A 17,487-nucleotide genomic window follows, 5' to 3' on the forward strand; every position below is an offset into this window, starting at 1 on the left:
ATGGCTGTGCAAGGAGAGAGGCCATCCTGCCACTCTGCCACTGTGTGAGCTGGAGGGCTGCCCCCAGCTTTGGGCACACATTCCAATAAATGTGTGCACCAAATTGTGAGGAAAACCATAAAAACATTACAAGATCAAAAACCCCACATCATCTGTGCAATGTATGTGTGAAGTTCAATCCACACAGCCACTCTATGGAGAGCAGGGGCGACTGGACGTGGTATTTCTGGAGGTATTTCTGGAGCACGACTTGGCCGTGACTCAGCTGTCTCTGGAATGACTGGAAGAGTGCACAGAAATCCCCTGCTCTCTGGCACTTCTTCCATCCCTGGAACTGCTCTTCTGAACCATCTCTGATTACCAAATGCACTTGATGACAACAGCAAAGATCTAACACAGAATTAACAGCCAATTCTTCAAGCACTGAGTGCACAAGGCAGCATCAACGATGAGAAAGTTCATCAACTTCCAACTCACTGGAGATCTTGCAAGTAATCACTGCAGAGCTCTCCCAGAAATACCCCAGATAAAACTGCAGATAAGTGATCAGTTAAAGCTGACTCAGCTGAGCAAGAATGTTTTGCTCAGAAAAATGCTGCTTTTGGAGCTTCTCTTTAAAACATCCGCAGAGTGAAAATCCCCCAGCCCTTGTGGGAAAGTTTGACTTGAAACACTTTGTCTCAAAGGTAAGCGGATTTTTGCCATTATGGTTTTGCATGCACAAATAAAGGTCCTTATTTCCTCCATTTCTCACTATTTTTCCTCCAACTGACAGTTTATGGCATTCCTAAGAGAAAATAAAAAGAATGAAACACAGCTCTTCCTCATACAGGCAATAAACTGTATTTCCATTGAATGAATTCTGCATAAGGGAGAGGAGTATAAAAAATAATAATAAAGAAAACAAAACAGGAAGAGACAGGGCATTCATCCCACGTATGCCTGGGCAAACAACTGTGGTTTTCCCTTGAACAGCAGCAGAGAGTTCCTGGGGCTTTGCTAATTCCTGTGTCAGAATTAAGGTTTCCTGATATTTGACTTCTCAGGGCTTCTTTCTCCTGCTCAGACTGTGCCACACTGACCCACCTGGCCTTGAGTTCACCTCAGGCTGGTTGGCTTAAGAAAATGCATGAGTTCAGCATCTTCCCTCCCCAGTGACAGCTAAGAAAAATCTTCCAACACATTACAACCTTCTCCATCGTTTCTCCTTTGTTTTTCCAACAGCCTTTGAAGCCCTCGTGTCTTGCTCTTCCTTCCTGTTGTTTTTCTCCATCTTTACAAGAAAAACAAGAGCAAAAACCTCCCAACTCACCTTTTTGGAAAGGGGCATGATGGTGCTGGGTCGGACGAGCCGCCGCTTCTTGCAGCTCAGGACAGGGCGGGTGCGAGCAGCCACACACGTCCCGTCCGAGGGGACCAGGGACAGGCGCTGCTTTTTATGCAGGAGCTCCTCAGCTTCCTGGCCATCTCCCTGAGCATGTTCTGCCAGGCCAGGCTGCAGACTGTCCCAGAAGAGAGGAGAATAAGAAAACCCCTGTTATTCATGCAGCACTACCAGCAGGTTCATGGTTCACACCTGAGCAAACACTCCAAGCTGAGTTTAAAGCTCTGCAGTTCCTGAGGCAACAGGTTTTATTAAACCAACTCAAGTTTTTGCTTTTAATTCAGTCACCTTCCACTCTCCCACAACTGAACCTTTGACAAAATACCTTTGGAAGCTCTGAACAAAAAAACCAGCATTGAAAGCCCGTCACAGAGCAAAAGCCACTATACACCTGAACCCTAGACTTCAGCTTCCTCCAGAATCAAGAGTTTGGGGAATCTTAAGACAAGACATTTTCATGAGTCTAAATGCAAGAAAACATAATTTTATAGAAAAACTATTTAACCCTGATGTAAATTTGGTTCTGATGAATATTTGAGATCTCTACCCATGCCAACTCTCAGCAGTGACCCCAGGAAGGTGCAGTGCTAACATCAACCTGTCTGTCTCAGGCACAAAGGATGCAGCAGCCCTGGCATCAATACCCCGTGCCCTGAGCAGATCCCAGCGCAGCAGCGCCTCATCTACGGAACCTTTTCATGTCTATTCTACAAGTGTTTCATTTCTAAAAATGCAAAACATTAAAGCCCTGTGGTCTAAGGCTGTGCAGTTCAAAGGCTGCAGGGACACAAAGAGCTCTGTTACAGCCTGCAGTGTTCCAGCTGCAACCGTGGGCTCCTTGATCGGAGCCTCCTTTGCCTGCTCGCACTATATCAGTGCAGGATCCATCCCTCCCTCTCTCCTTCCCTTTTTCCCCTCTCTTTTCCCCTGCCTCCTTCAAGGCACTGAGCAAGTGCAATGTTTTTCAAGGGTTTTCAAGTGGTTCAACCCTGTAGCATCGGGGAGTGTCTTTCACTTGTTTTCATTTACCCACTTCACGACTTTCTCAACAAAAGCAGCCTGGAGAAATAAAGAATTTAGGAAGTTTTACTCCCCAAATCAATGGGATTCTCCATAACTCCAATAAAGTGGGTCAGTGGTTACTGATAATTCTGCGAGCAGGGCATTAGTACCTTTGAATCACACAATTTGCAGATGTATTAAAACTACTCATAAAGAAACAAGTTTTGGCCATGCTCAGTGCATGGCTGCCTGCAGGGCTTGTTCATGTAAACACAGCTCAGTTTAATTCCATTTTCAGCTAAACAATGCAGCAGAAAACCTCAAGCAAGCAATCTCCTCCAAAATGTTTCCAGGCATGATCTACTACTGTACTTTTTGAAAAAAGACACCATTTATACCATTACCAACCCAGTTACAACTCAGTTACAGCCTGGTTTCCAACGGGATGTTGCCAAGATCATAAAAGCAAACTCTTCTGATAATATCCAAGAGCTTACGTGTTAATAACTCCATTGACGGGTCTTGGTGCTCCACAGGGCTTGGTGGGATGGGATTCAGGAGTATTTGCAGCAGAAATACCCAAGTTTTCTAGTGGCTGGGATCCAGACACACTCTAAAGAAGGGTGAGAAAAACATAAATTAATAAAAGTTTCTTGGATAGCCACAATTTTCTTATTCCTGGGTTCTAGTTGAGGATTCTGCACTGTAGCCCATGGATTTCCACACGGGACTTCAAACCAGGGTTCAGAAGTCACTGTATGAACAGGAGACCAGGGACACAAGGAGATCTTAGGGAGCAGCAAGAGGATGGATACATGCAGCTCTTTCATTCCAAGATCCAAAGGACTTTAATTCCCCTCAGGCAATCAGGAGCATGAAAGGCTGAGGGCTTTAAGGAGATTTTAGCATTTTGTCTCCATGGTGCAAACAAGTTCATCACCACCTGTAAACCTCTGCAGTCTCCCCTGCAGTTTGGTTTCTGTTCTGAGCCACGTGGTTGAAAGCTCCTGCCTAAGCACTTTGGGGGAAAACAGGGAGGGAGGGAGAGAGAGGGGAACAGACTTGCAAAACTGAATTTGCATTTTAACTCACTACCTGTGCAAACACAGTCCAAACAGCATTTTAAGGTGTGTTTTAAGTGAGTGGGAACCAGGCTGTAGGGTTTGGATAGGAGCAGGGCGAGTCCATAACGCTAAAAGTGCTGGATAAACACAAAGCTGGAAACTCATTTTTGGCAGAGGAAAGTGAGTAAAAATTGAGTTAAAGACACTGTGCTCCCCAATCCCTTCTGCCTGAGGTCTGAAACACAACCCCCCCCCGGCTCTGCAGGGAGCAGTAGAATTGTCACCAAGCCTCCAAGGACACACTGGCTTTGTACCTCCCACCAGGGACATTCCTGCTCCCCACCCTGGCATGGCCCAGAGTGTCCATACCTCTGGCAGTCATCACCTCCAGCCCCATCCGTGCAGTGCCTTGTTTTTGGTGTCAGACATGCTCCTCCCTGGGGTTAAACTTCCTTTCTTCCTTCGTGCAGCACTTCCTACATTCCCTGCCCTGTCTCTCGCTGGGGTTCCCCCTTTGAGCACACATGGTGGTGATGTGGTTCAAGTACCAATAAAAAAGGCAAAAGCAGAGCTCTGACACCACACAGATGGTCAGCCAAGCCCCCTGCTTGGCCCTGACTCCATCCCAAACCCATCCGGATTGCGGTGATTAAATCCTCCCTGCAAACACCCCCCAACTCAATAAACAACTAAACCAGGCCGTGACAGTGCTGGATTAACGGTGTCCAGAAGAGCAGAAACCTGTGTCACCCAGGGAAGGGCCATTCCTAACAACTCAGACAACTTCTGCCTGGGCCTGTTTGAGGAACTTTGCTGGGGGTTTTACAATTCTGCTAAAAGAGACGTTTCTCCTATGGGGGAGCAAAGACAGGACCAACTCTGCCACCCAGAGAGACACGGGAGCAAGATCAGATCACACCTGAGCCATCAGGTAAACCCAGCTCCCCAGCCAGGTGAAGTCAGTGCAGGAGCTGAACACTTTTCCTCTGCTTTCCAGAGGCTTGGCAAGGCTGAGCCTTCACGTGACACCCGCAGGAGGCACCCCCGGGGCAGCAGGGCGGGTACTCATGACTCATAAGCTCTTTAGAAATCGTTTATTTTCTTCTCCAGAAAGGGTCTTGAAGGAGGAACTTCTCCGAGAGCTTGCTCCGTGTCTTGCTGGTTCCAGATAGGAACAGAGGGACTCAGCTGCTTCCTGTGGAGGAGCTGGACAGCATCAATCCAACGTGTATTTATCAGGAGCAGCCCAGGCTCTCTTTATCACCCTGAGATGGGTGTACCCTGACACACGAGCAGAGCCAACACCTCCTGGTGCACCTCCCAAGGCCACACAGTCCTCCAGGGCTGGCTGGGCAGCCAGGCCGGGATCCAGAGCAGCATCCGTCGCACCAGGATCACACCCCTGCTCCTGACTGAGCTCTTCTATGTGTTTTGGGTCTGGAAGTCCAGGTCCCTAGGATCCTGGGGGGGGGGGGGTCAAAGATTCAACCGTAGCACATCTGCTGTTGCATATCAGGGCAGCAAAGCTGCTGCGTGCAGACAGGGAGCCATGAGCTAATACCAGGAATGTCCCCTGTATTCCCAAAAAACCCCAATAAAGCAGGCAAGGTTCAGACCTTCACCTATTACCAGATATTGCCCCCTAATTAAATATTTTGAGTGCAGCCCCTTCACTAGACAAGCAATTCAAGGAACCAAAATCAACAGTCAGGTTATGTCTTCAGGGCTTCGTGTTATTTCCATCTTCAGGCAAAAAAATTTATTCACCTACTGAGCTTCCATTTCCCAGCAGATATTCCCAGGCCTTATTTGCAAAGCCCTTCCCTCCACTGGTGATAGGATTAGTTCCTCCTGGGGATTATCAACCACATCCCACGTATGAAGCTGATGCCCAAGGACACGTATCCTGCGCGCACGCCGGCCAAGGGAGGCACTCACGAGAGGAGGAGATCCAAGGGAGCTGGGGGTGGGACAGGATGGATTCCTCCCTTTGCTCCACGTTGCAGATGTGTCTCTTGCTCTGCCAGTCTGGGGGGGGGAAAAGCCTGGAGGGTGCCAAAATGATAAGCACCTCTCCAGGAGAGGCCCAAGAGATCCCCTTCCAGTAAGAGCCCTCACGCACCACCAGGAACGTCTCCGGGTAATCTCTGGCTCGTCTCTGGGTAGTCTCTGGGTAATCTCTGGCTCGGAGCAGATCAAGGCTCTGACTCAACACCCCACCCTAATGAGCAGTCCTAATTAAGCACAAGCCCAGGGACTGGGTGCTGGAGGCAGCAGTTCCAGGGGTGACACTTCCAGCACTGTCACAGAGAAGCTGGGAGTGTGGAGTGATGTGTGTGTCCCTGGGGAAGGGGAATAAACACCCTTCTGAGGAGCAGGCTCCAAGAAGGCACACAGGGCTGCAGGAGTGGCCACAAGAAAGTGCCAAGCAGAAAATTTCGAAGTATTGCATATTATCACTCAGTATCAGGAAATCTCTGACAAATTCTTACCAGGGACAGAGGAAAACATTCCAAGGACAATTTTATGGTCACTTCTAATGAAGTGTTTTTACCTGTATCAACTACACTGAATATTGGTCCGTGAACCTCAAGCTGCAGTGACACCCCATTCCTAGCCAATCGTGGCATTAGGAGAGAAAAGCAGGAATGCTGCAGCTTGGGACAGAAAAGCAGGAATGCTGCAGCCTGACAGCAGAAGTTTGAGCCACACAGGGACCATCCTGCTCTTCCTACTCCACCACAACTTCCAAACCCTCCACTTTAATACGTCTGTGTGTCCCCCAGGATCCAAAGCAATCACAGGCAGGCTGAACAGTACGATCAAGCCTTTAGTCTGTGCCCTACATTTCTGCATTAAATAATAAATACCTGGCACTCTGCATAGTTTCCAGTGCATCTCACTGCAATCATTAATGCCCTTTCCAAGGGGGAATGATCAGGCAGATATTAAATAGCCACATCTTTAGCAGCCTTTGCTAATCATGCTGCTCTCAGTTTGAGGTACTTTTTTGCTGTAGGGAAAGGATTAGTTAGGATTTTAAAGCTTCACAAAATGCTAATGCATATTACAAAGGTGCCCCCAGGAACTCTGTTCTAAAAGGTGTTTAAATCCTATTGTTTACTAACCCCAAAATAAGGCAGGAGGGGGTGAGCTACAGACCAAGATCAGTGATTCCCACCTGGAGTCACAGGGAAGAGCCACCCCAGGAGGCCAGTCCCATGGTTTGAGCATCCCTCTGCCCCACAGCTTAAGGGATGACCCTTCCCTCCCCAAAACTGGGGAAGGAAGCACTGCAGATGAAGCACCTGGAGCAGTCAGTCCCACTGCTGGCACTTACCAGCCGCTCTGCCCCAGGCTCCAGCTTCACTTCAGCTCTAACGGGACGGGACGAATCATCTACCGCAGGATCAGGGGGTGATGCTTCACCGAGAACTATCAGCCCCTGCAAGAGAGGGAAGGGAACAGGAATTAACTGCAGATCCTTCGGTCTCCACAGGGATGATGCACACCCATCATCCCCCCAAACCCCGAGGCTGCACAGCAGGCCTTGAACTCCCACTATGGCTTCCAGATGTGATGTCAAACCCAATCCTCAGCTGCTGCCTGCGTTTTCCTGACATCTCAGCTAACTCAGAGAGGGAAGGACAGTAGCTGGAGCCAGCTCACATGCCTCCAGCCCATTAACAGGAGACTTTTAGCTCTCTCTTGGGCAAAGCTGCTGAACCACTGCTTGTCCCGCTTCCCACCCTTCCCCTCCTCCCCACCAGCAGCTCCAAGGACACACATGCCAGCCAAGCCAAAGGGAGCATTCTGCTGAAGCACAGAGCAGGAAGCGACTGCTTTCATCGTACAAAGTGGAACTGGCCATCACAGCCAAGCAAACAGTTTTGAGTGGGTGCCAAAAAATCTACAGTCAAACTTGTTACTCAGAGCAGACTTTCCCCCTCCCCTCCCCAAAGAAGTGGTACTTACAAAAATTCAATAAGGAAAGAAAGACATTGCTATAAACTTAGCAGGACAAAGCACAGTGGCTGAGCACTGTTTTATCAGGTTTAACATATGCTGTCCTGCTTCTGTTTTACTCTGAGTGAAGCTTTATCTAAAGGCAGGACTGCTCTGCTCTCGGAACAACACAAAGTGAAATAAAATCATTGTCATTATGCATATTCTGAGCTGTATTATAACAAAGCAGGGCAAAATGTGCAAGGGATTAGGGAGTTGGTGGAACCTACAGACCACGAACACAGTCCAGGACAAAGACAAGCCCCACGAGTTGCATTTGGTCAAACAAGGAACCATGAAGGGGCTGCTCAGATCAAAACAGGCAGATCAGTCATCTGAAAACAGTTCTGGAGGTTGCACAGTGTGTCACAGCAAAGTGAGCCTGGAGGGGAACCTGGGCACGTTATCTGGAGAGAGGACAGGGCTACAAGGCTTCCCTCAAAGCCCACCGAGTCAAATCCCATGTGACCGGTGCCATGGGACACAGTGGAAGTCACCTGTAGCTCTGTGGCAGGGGGCTGCAGCCGGGTCCCTTCCAACCCAAACCAGCCTGGGATTCTGGGATTCGAAGGATGATTGTCTGCCTTCACACAACGTCTGTTCAACACATCCACAGCTTTCCAGAAAGATGGTGGCAGTTCTGGGACACTGTTTAAAAACCGTTCATAAACTAAATCCAACCGCAGGTGGCCTCTGGCCAGCAGTGAGGAAGCAGCTGGTATCTGAAACATACATGATGTTGGTTTTCTAGAGTTTTCTGGCATCCCAGAAGGATGTTTAGTGGATGAGAGGGGCTGGAAGTCTAAACTCCAATACTGCTGGGATTTTCCTCTACTCTTGAAAGATCCTCTCCAGAAGCAGCCCATCACCTTTCAGCACTACTTCTAGAAACATCCGGCCATGGTGCAGCAAAGAGCTTGGTCAGCTCCAGAAAATGCAGAGACTGGGACTGAATCCAAAATTGGGAACAAGGATACTGCTTCCTTTGACACCCCTGAAAGCACCCGGGCTTCTTGTATGCTCAGCGAGAGGAGCAGGTGGGGAAAGCTGGGCATCAGGAACAGAAGCTGCCACCAAGGACTTCTGCCTCTGGATAAAGGCAGGGGATGAAGGGAGCTGCTCCATGCCCCAGGATGCACAATTGTGAAATGAAACAAAACCACCCGATGACCTTCATGGACATCCAGAGCCTTACATTTACTGTACAAACTCTTCCAATCCAAAGGCACAACAGCCTGCTATTTTTAAATGCCTGAAACAGGGTATTTTACAATCAGCTCTGAGCACACGCTCCCTGATTTGGTGTTTTCCTCCACATCTCACCAGGCTCCGACTGAGCCGATCCGAATGTGCCGAGAGCACAATTCGTGCTGAGACACCCAGGCAGCAGTTTATCCTCAAAACACAGGGTTATTTTTGACTGCCTGGTCCTTCCCTTGCTTTGATCTGACACAGCAATGTGTCTTTCCTGAAGGGTACACTGGGATGTAAACTCTGACATATAAAGGTAATTAACCTAAAAAAGAATGAAATAGAATTTCTTTGAACTTTAGAACTTGTAGAACTCTGAATTCCTGCAGCACTACATTTTAACCTCCTTATGGCCAAATAATCTAGAGTTAAGTTATGTTGATAGAAAAAACAAGGTTTTTCCAAATTCTTTAACTGTTTTCCTTGTACAGTTTGAAGCCAAATCCATTCCAACAAGCTTGAGTGTTATTAAAACACAGGGTTGTTTCTTTAGTCCCCTATTCTTGTTCCAAGCCCTTTTAAGACTCTCTGTAGTTTTTCATTGGTGCAAACAGAATCTGTTTTACAACCACCCCAGAGCTCAATGACATCAAGGTAACGACAGCTGGGTGCAGGAATAATCTCCAGCAAGTCCTTTCAGAGATGGGCTATGTGGTACTTGTGGTTCTGTTTTTTTCTTTTTCAGGCAGAACAGCCACTACCCAAAACACTCAAGATTTGAATCCCCCCTGCACCCTAAGCAGTATGTTTTATCTTAAATTCATGTATTGGGTTATCACAGTTGAGTTTTGGTCTGAAAAAATCAAAGAGGATGATCCTGTTGGCCAGAACCTCCTTTCAGACCTGGAGGCTGCAGCCTTAGATAAAAACACAGGGGATGCTTGTAACCATTTTCAGGCCATTTCATGAGCCTGTCAAGCTGTCATCACCTGGTGAAAGCCCTGAACCTTCCACATCACTACAGGAGTTTTCTCGTTTCTTCCATTACTTAACTTTTAGCATATAAATGTTCAGCTATTTTGTATTTTGTACTTAAACCATGCTTCACCATCAGCTTTAAGACAGAAGGAAGATGATCCTTTCTGAAGGATCATTTGCCCACTTCCCAGAAGCCTTCTGCCCTAATCTCAGTAATGGATTCTGCTCACAAGCCGTGCTCTTCCACCTCCTCATTTAGAGCCCTCACTCACTCAATTAAGCCTGTTTTTCTACACAGCTGCATCCAAGTCCAGTCTCCCTCCCCTGCTTTCTACCCCCTGGAAGCCTCTCCCCACCACCCCCAGAGCAACACACATCTTGGGAAAGGCGTTTGCCAGACTGAATTCCTGAGGATCTCTCAGTCGATGCAATACCAGGAGCCTTCTTGCCACAAACTCCAGACATTCCTCCCTCCAAGGCCTGACATTTAGATGTGCATGCCTGAACAAGTCTCCATAACAATCCCTTCCTCATCCCTTCTCTGCTCTCCCCCATTCTCCCACCATCTGAGAGCAACTCTAAAAAAATAATTCCTTCCATAGAGAAAGGTCAGCACCAAGAAATGATCTTTTTCACGAAACAGACTCAATTTTAAGCCTGTGCTGGGTGATAGCCTCTGAGCTAACTTCCTCCACAGGCCACTCCCTTTCCCACTAAGTCTCAGTTATTCTTATCCCCATCTTCGGCTACTCCCAAAAAGAAAGAATCAGAAGGCTTTAAAAAAGTATCAAATAAACAGAGAAAGGTTTAAGCGATGGGGAACAGCGTCACACATGCAACAGCACCAGCTCTGCTCGGCACCAAAGACTGACTCTAGAGTAAGGTATTGCTCCCTTCACGTTATTGTACTGAACCAGGGACAGGAACTACACACAGCCCATGCCAAATTGCATTACAATTAGTCGCAGCTTTGCAATCTGTTTTGGGAGAGAGGCAGGGGGGAAAAAGCATCAGACTTTGCATCCGCACTCTCTGGTGTCAGAGAGAGCCATGAGGAGGCAAAGCAGAACCACAGGCACCCAAAGGCATCCTGCTCCTCACCTTATTGGCTCTAATCTGCTTGTAAATGTCCGTTTGCTGCCGGATTCGGTATTCCAGGTCCGAAACGTGGGCTTGGAGCCAGTTCCAGCGGCTGACGATGGCGGCACGGTCTGCTGCCCATCTCCACTCTGCCCTTCGCCTCCTGCAACAACACAGAGGGGAAGGGGGATTATTTTGAGTGTGATTTTAATTACACAGGCCACAAAAATCCAAGGAGAACTGACAGACAGATCAAAAGCTCCATCCTGGATGGCAGAACTGATACCATCTCACTGCTAATAATTACCAAGGAATTACAGATGTGCTGCAAGGACCATGTCTCTGCAGAGCAATATTCCAACATCTTCAGTCACATTCCAGTGACTGAAATCTTTAAAAAAAGTCTGTCATCAGTCCCCAAATCCACCTGAACAGCAGCTCATACCATGTGGCCACAATTAAACCTCAGGGACAAGTTTCACAACCACCCCTGCTGGGGTTTGAAAGTAAAACTACTGCTTGGAGAGGACCAACAGGGCCAACCTTGCACAAGCTGCTCCCCTGCAATGAGGTCCTGCACAGCACAGAGCAGGCAACAGCAATGCTGACCTGATTTCTGCATCTGATGGATGGACCCAGCAAATAAAGAAGCCAGAAAATAACATCAACTGTCATCAAAACACCCTCAATCCCTACTGCTGCACTCCAGGCCAGAAAGGAACACAAAGATGGTAAGGAAGGGATAAATCCACGGCTCCACTCTCCACATTAAAAGCCACAATATCACGAAAATATATCCTAAGCATCCTGATTCCTGTGGATAGATATTAAGGTTGCCCGGAAAGGAAGAAAGCCCCGACATGGTGTGGAAACAAAGCATCAGCAGAAAGTGCTGACAAATCCAGTGTGGCTGCACAAAGCCCTTGCCACATATGGATGCTTAGCAATTAAGAAATTAATCACCAAATAATTCCCTTTGCCCATCTCCCCCTCCTTCTGTGTAGCAATTTTGAACCAGCCAGAGCATGTGGGGCAGGAGAGCCACAGCAACGTCCAGATGTTTCCTCCAAAATCAAACCAGAAAGTCTTCTGCTGAGATTAACCCATTTCAGAGCTGAAACCAGCCACTACAGCAGAAGCAGCACGTGGTAAATGAGGTTTTGTACTGAGGCAGCCCCAGCTGCAGAGATGGGAAGGAGCAGAAATCATCAAGTTCTTTGAAAAATCTGCACCTCCTGGGCCTCTGCCCTGATTTAGGCATAACTGCTAGCAAATGCACTTGCCTAAAAATGAAATAAATACAAAAAAGTCCCAGGGTTATTACAAGCTTCAAATCAACTAATAGAAATACCCTGAAAAGGAGGAGTTGGTTGCTTCAAACTGCAAGCGAAACCCATGCACTTAGAACAAGACACGTCATCCATATTCCTGCTGGACCTTCGGCTGCACGGGCGGCGTCTCTGCAGAGCCACTGTGGATGAGGCCACATTCCCACAGAACAGGCAACGCTGCCTTCTGCCCTCCCAACCTGCTCCAAGACCTTTTCCAAAACACCTTTAGGAGTTCAAGCCCTTCTCTCTGGAAAAACCTCCCTGTGTAAAGCCTGAATTTGGCAGTTTGCTCTTTGGGGATCCACAGAGCGCTGGGAATTATTTTTAGAAGTAAGTTTTTAGAATCAAATGCTGCTGAGAGCACATCGCAAGTGCCAATTCCCTGGTTTGCTTCTCCCAACATTACAAAGCACCTCTGCCTGCTGGAACACTGGCCTGTGCTGTTAAATACAACCCATTCTTTTGCTCAGATTACACAGAAATTGAGATTAAGTATGAAAAAAATAGTTTTAAATCCATTTGGTTTCCTAAGTGACATGGCAGCACAAGCAGCAGCAGACCTGCTCCTCACCTTAAAATCAGGACACATCCTACCCCAGAAAAACCCACTGGATTTGAACCAAAAATAACCCAAGAAAGCGAAACACAGTAATGTACACTTCATCCTCTGACACCCTGCGGCAGCAGTGGAGGAGGGGAAGAACAGAATGATGGCTCAGCCACACTTTCCAAAACAGCACCGAGCGTAGTGTGTCTCTATATTTAGAACTGAGCCTTTCCCAGTTGGTCCCACCCTTCCCTGCGAGGTGCTGCCAGCAACATCCTGGGATGGATGTTCCCCTCATGGGGATCAGCTGCGGGATAAGGACCTATGGATATTCCTCAGCTTTAATGTCTCCATAAGCATTTTGTGAAAATTATTCTTTTCTCATCTAGCATTAGAAAGGAGCAACCGTGCACAACATAGAGTGTGATGTCCTGCAGTGACCACTGGGAATCCGAAACCTCCGCTTGCTCTGGGGGAGAGGGAAACCCACTCCTTTCTTTCTAAACCTGAACAGAGTCTACAGGGAAGATGGAGAGGGACTTTGTACAAGGCCACGGAGTGACATGGCAAGGGGGAATGGCTTCAAACTGATAGAGGGAAGGGTTAGACTGGATACTGGGAAGACATTCCTTCCTGTGCGGGTGGTTAGGCCCTGGCATAGGGGTCACTTAGCTCCAACGCCCTGCCATGGCAGGGACACCTTCCACAAGTCCAGGCTGCCTCTAAGCCCTGCCCCACCTGGCCTTGGACACCTCCAGGGATGGGGCAGCCACAGCTGCTCTGGGGACCCTGTGCCAGGGCCTGACTACCCTCTTAGGGAAGGATTTCTTCCCAATATCCAATCTCAATCTCAGCTTCCAGACCCTCAGTCAGCCTATCCGCCCACCAGTCCATGCTGCTTTCTGCTGAGTCCATGCAGCTGAATTCCAACCAGACAGAGACAGCCCCAACAAACTGAGGGAATTAGAGATCAGCAGACTTATTTTTCACCAGGAGACTGCCCTACTAAAGGCCCAGCTGCAAAGTGAGCAGAGCAGATCCACCAGCTGCTGCTAAACCATCCTGGCAATGACATGGAGCTGCCGTGGAGCTAGAACTTATTTCAGACTGGAAAGTTACAGGCTGAAGGGGAACTACATCATCAGAACCACTTCCAGGAGTCAGCAGAATGAACGAGAAACGGCCACCGGGGTCTGGAGGGAGATTGTTTCTGCCACTCCAAGCACCTGAGCAAACCCAAACCATCTTGATGTTAAATGAGGAATAAAAGGTCACACTGGAAGAAACAGTCGATGTCAGAAGAGAGAGAAACACAACACAGAAACACTGAGAAACTCTGCAGGCAGCCAAGCAGAGTGAGAGCTGGAACAGCCATGGGAGGGATTCGCTGGGAACCAGAGAATGCCTTTGGCAGGGATGCCAGGAGGCGGCACAGCCGGGGCACCCGGCAGCTCCGAGAGCCTCGGACACTCGCAGATTAATGCCACAACGTGAGGCAATAAGCTCCAGCTTTCCAGGCACTTTCCATATGGTTTCCCTCCTCTACTCTGTACTGGAATATTCCCAGGGGCTTTGCTGTCACCTTCCAATGCAGAGGTCATGCTGTATTTACTCCCCTCTTTCCTACACAGCTTTGGACAGAAAAAATCACCAAAGAGTGGTTCAAAGGGGTTTGAGACCTTCCCCCCAAAAACACACAGCTCAGCCTCCCTCACCTTCCAGAGGCAAACTGGGAAGGTGTCAGCCCCTTCCCTGGAGGACCCTCACCGTGGCATCAGGATGGGACCTTTCCTCAATAAGACAGCCAGTATCTGCCCACTGGGTGAGGCTGCAGCACTGGGAGTCAGGAGATGCCTGCCAGGTGACCACAGCTGGGGGGGGGGGGGAATGGATGAGCCTTAAGGTCCCTTCCCACCCAAGCCATCCCGGAATTCTGTGACTGTGACACACCCATGTGCCCTGCTCACACAGACAATTCTAAGCATTATCCTCGAGCAATACACAAACGCAATTTTTAAAATTGCTCTTGTAACCTTTAACTGTGCCTCACTAAAGAAAGAGATTTGAACCCCATTCAGCTGCTATTTTCCACTTTGCTCCATATATTAATCACATTCATTCTTCAGCTCACCAAGCTTTTATCCTTTTTTAATTATTATTATTTTGGATCGATGCAAAACCAGATCAGCGTGTGGAGCAAGAGTTAAAGCTCTGCCAAACTCACTCTCATGACGACTCCAAGGGAAGAAGAGAAAACCCCACAAGGCTCGAGAACAATCTCATTAGCTGATTGTAACATTTCTGCCTGCAAAGAAGCCAAAGTGAACAATTTGTTCAGCTGAACACCCACCCCCACCCCTGGACAGAACCATCAGCTTTGAAGGGCTCTTCTATTCCCAGCATGTGCTCGGCACTCTGCTGAATCTCCTTCCAACCTCCCCTCAGCTCATTCATTCCCATATTCACACAAACCCAGGACCTCCAGAGCCTGGGAGTGAAGACTTATTTCCACTGAAAAACCCCCACTGCTCAGGGAAAACTTGGGAGCACAAATCCTAAAGCACAAGAAGGGCTAAGCCAAGCTCCTGCCCAAGACAGAGGCCAGCAGCCCAGGGACCAGCATGATCTGCATTCCAACACAGCTCATCCCAGTTGCCCCCCCTTTTGCTGAGGGAGAGACATCGAAACCATGCCACCCCCCCCCAGCAACCACCCGGATCAGGGTATTCAAGGGTTGGTTTCGCATCTTTAGTTCATTTCTATTAAAAAAAAAAATTAAAAAAAAAGGTGGCCCAAGGCAGCTGTTCAAAGATGCCTGAACTCCTGCACAGGAATCACAGCACAACCAGAAATCACAGCCTGTGGCAACTCAGCAGAAACCAAACTTCCACTACCCCAGCTGCAGAAGGAGTGTCCAGCCCACGGCCTAACATGTCCCAACAGCCCCTCATCCCGAGGGAATGCTCCAAACTGGAGTTCATTCATTGTGTTCTCCCCACTCTCCCCTCTCACTGTTGCAGCCAAAGCTTTGCCCCCAGGCCACTCTCCTGGCAGTTTCTCTCCCCAGAACATCCCCAAATCCTTTCCTAGTGCAAGGCAAATGCAGCCTAAGGATCCAAGGAAACCCATGGATGAGTACAAAACTCAATCCTCAAACAGACCTACAGATGGGGAAACAAAAGAGGGAAATGAAAAATACCAAAGCGAAAGAACTGCCAAGGTGGGGGGACAGAGACCCCCCAACCTGCTCATGGCACCGAAAAACCTGAAGCTACAAAGCCACCTTCAACTCATCCTACCACTCACACACTGTCCTGTGACTCACAAGTTTAACTACTTCAGAAGCTGCATAATGAAAATACACTGGAATCCACTCTGAGAAAGTTTCCCCTGAGTAAAAAGTCAGGGGATTATTTATGTTGTTGAACATCATCATCTCCATACCTCAAGGTCAGGCTTAACTTCACAAGACTTAAATGTCTGGCATGCAAGTGCTTTCACAAAGTGTCCTCAGAAAAGGAACTAAACCAAGCCATCCTACTAAATTACCCTTCTTCCTTGAACTACCCTCAAGACCATGCTGGATGGGGCTCTGAGCAACCTGGCATAGCAGAAGGTGTTCCTTCCCATGGCAGGGGGTTGGAGCTGGATGATCTTTGAGATCACTTCCAACCCAAACCATTCCACTGTTCTATTTAATTCTAATTATCATCTATTCCATGATTTCCCTTAAACAGAGTATTTTGAAAAATAGTATATGCCACTTAGAGGAATCCCAGTAAGTGGGCAGGGAACAACCCGGCAAATTCTATGCAGACACACACAGACACACGGAGCACACAAGCTGTACCCGGTTTCTCACCAGTAAACAAGAAAACACCATTTTATTTACCTCCTGTTTTTAGCTCAGAGCAACACTGCTGGCTGTGAATCACCACCCCCAGCACCTGCAGAAACTGTGACATCAGTCCTCGCTCCCTGTGCCACGCTCGGGGCCTGGCTGTGCCGCACGAATGGACTTAAGGTCCCGTATCAGAGCAGTTCCAGAGCACTGCCCAAGGCTGGACTAAACGGTCTTAGAGGTCTTTTCTAACTGAGAGGATTCCACAATTCTGTGAAGGTGAAACTGCACAGCCCCAGGTGCCACACGAGGCTGGTGTGCAGTGACACAGCATCTCATCCCTGGGGCCTCGGGGTCTGGATCCTGCCGTGGAGCACCCAGGGTGACTCACGGGGATGCTGAGTCACTCCCCATCTGTGCTGGCCCTTCTCAGCCCATCCACAATCCCAGTGGAAACACATGAACCTCAAGAGGAACACGCGGCAGCTCCCACCAAAGCCTGGAAATGGCAGAATGGTGTCTCAGAAGTACTTTTGTGCTATTTCAAATCCAAGTGCCCCAGATCTTTACACCATGACATTTATGCACTGCCCCAAGCATTTATTCAGCTGACTGTCTGAAAAACAGCCATTCCCAGCTCTAGCTGCTCTTGAGCCCTTAGCAGCGACAATTGTTCTGTGACAACAGCCAAAAATTCGGATTTTATTCTTTCGGCTACGCCAACGCAAGTACTTTTGGCCATGTCTGAACCCTGTTTAGCACCCATGGACAAAGGTGTGGGGAGAGAAGGGGAAGGCGAGGGAGCAAGGTGGGAGGTGGGATCAGAAGAGTGTGGGATCAGAAGAGTGTGGGATCAGAAGAGCGTGGTCACCACAAGCTGCCTGTTACACCAGGAAAACCAACTCTCCAGAGGCACAGCAGAACACTCAGCTGAAAAATACTGTGTTTTAAGAGAATTTATTGGACCCGTTTTTCAGTAGAGCTCTCCACATGCTCACGGGCGCTGAGGCAGGCAGAGCAGAGCAGCTCGAACTGCCCCTGTGCAGATTCTGCCTGATCACCAT

General features: G+C 48.5%; 1 protein-coding gene across 4 annotated transcripts in view; it reads right to left on the reverse strand.

Annotated features, from left to right (window-relative positions):
- KANSL1 (KAT8 regulatory NSL complex subunit 1) overlaps positions 1-17,487 on the reverse strand; it is an 81,224-nt gene that overhangs the window by 11,252 nt on the left and 52,485 nt on the right. For all 4 annotated transcript variants that reach the window (XM_048319371.1, XM_048319362.1, XM_048319350.1 and 1 more), the window contains exons 3-6: positions 10,726-10,867; positions 6,791-6,895; positions 2,884-2,999; positions 1,313-1,502 (exon numbers count right to left, since the gene is read on the reverse strand). In XM_048319371.1, the coding sequence (XP_048175328.1) occupies positions 1,313-1,502; positions 2,884-2,999; positions 6,791-6,895; positions 10,726-10,867 (553 nt within the window). The remainder of the gene's footprint in view (positions 1-1,312; positions 1,503-2,883; positions 3,000-6,790; positions 6,896-10,725; positions 10,868-17,487) is intronic.

Source organism: Corvus hawaiiensis, chromosome 1, assembly GCF_020740725.1.
Source record: "Corvus hawaiiensis isolate bCorHaw1 chromosome 1, bCorHaw1.pri.cur, whole genome shotgun sequence".
Taxonomy (NCBI): domain Eukaryota; kingdom Metazoa; phylum Chordata; class Aves; order Passeriformes; family Corvidae; genus Corvus; species Corvus hawaiiensis.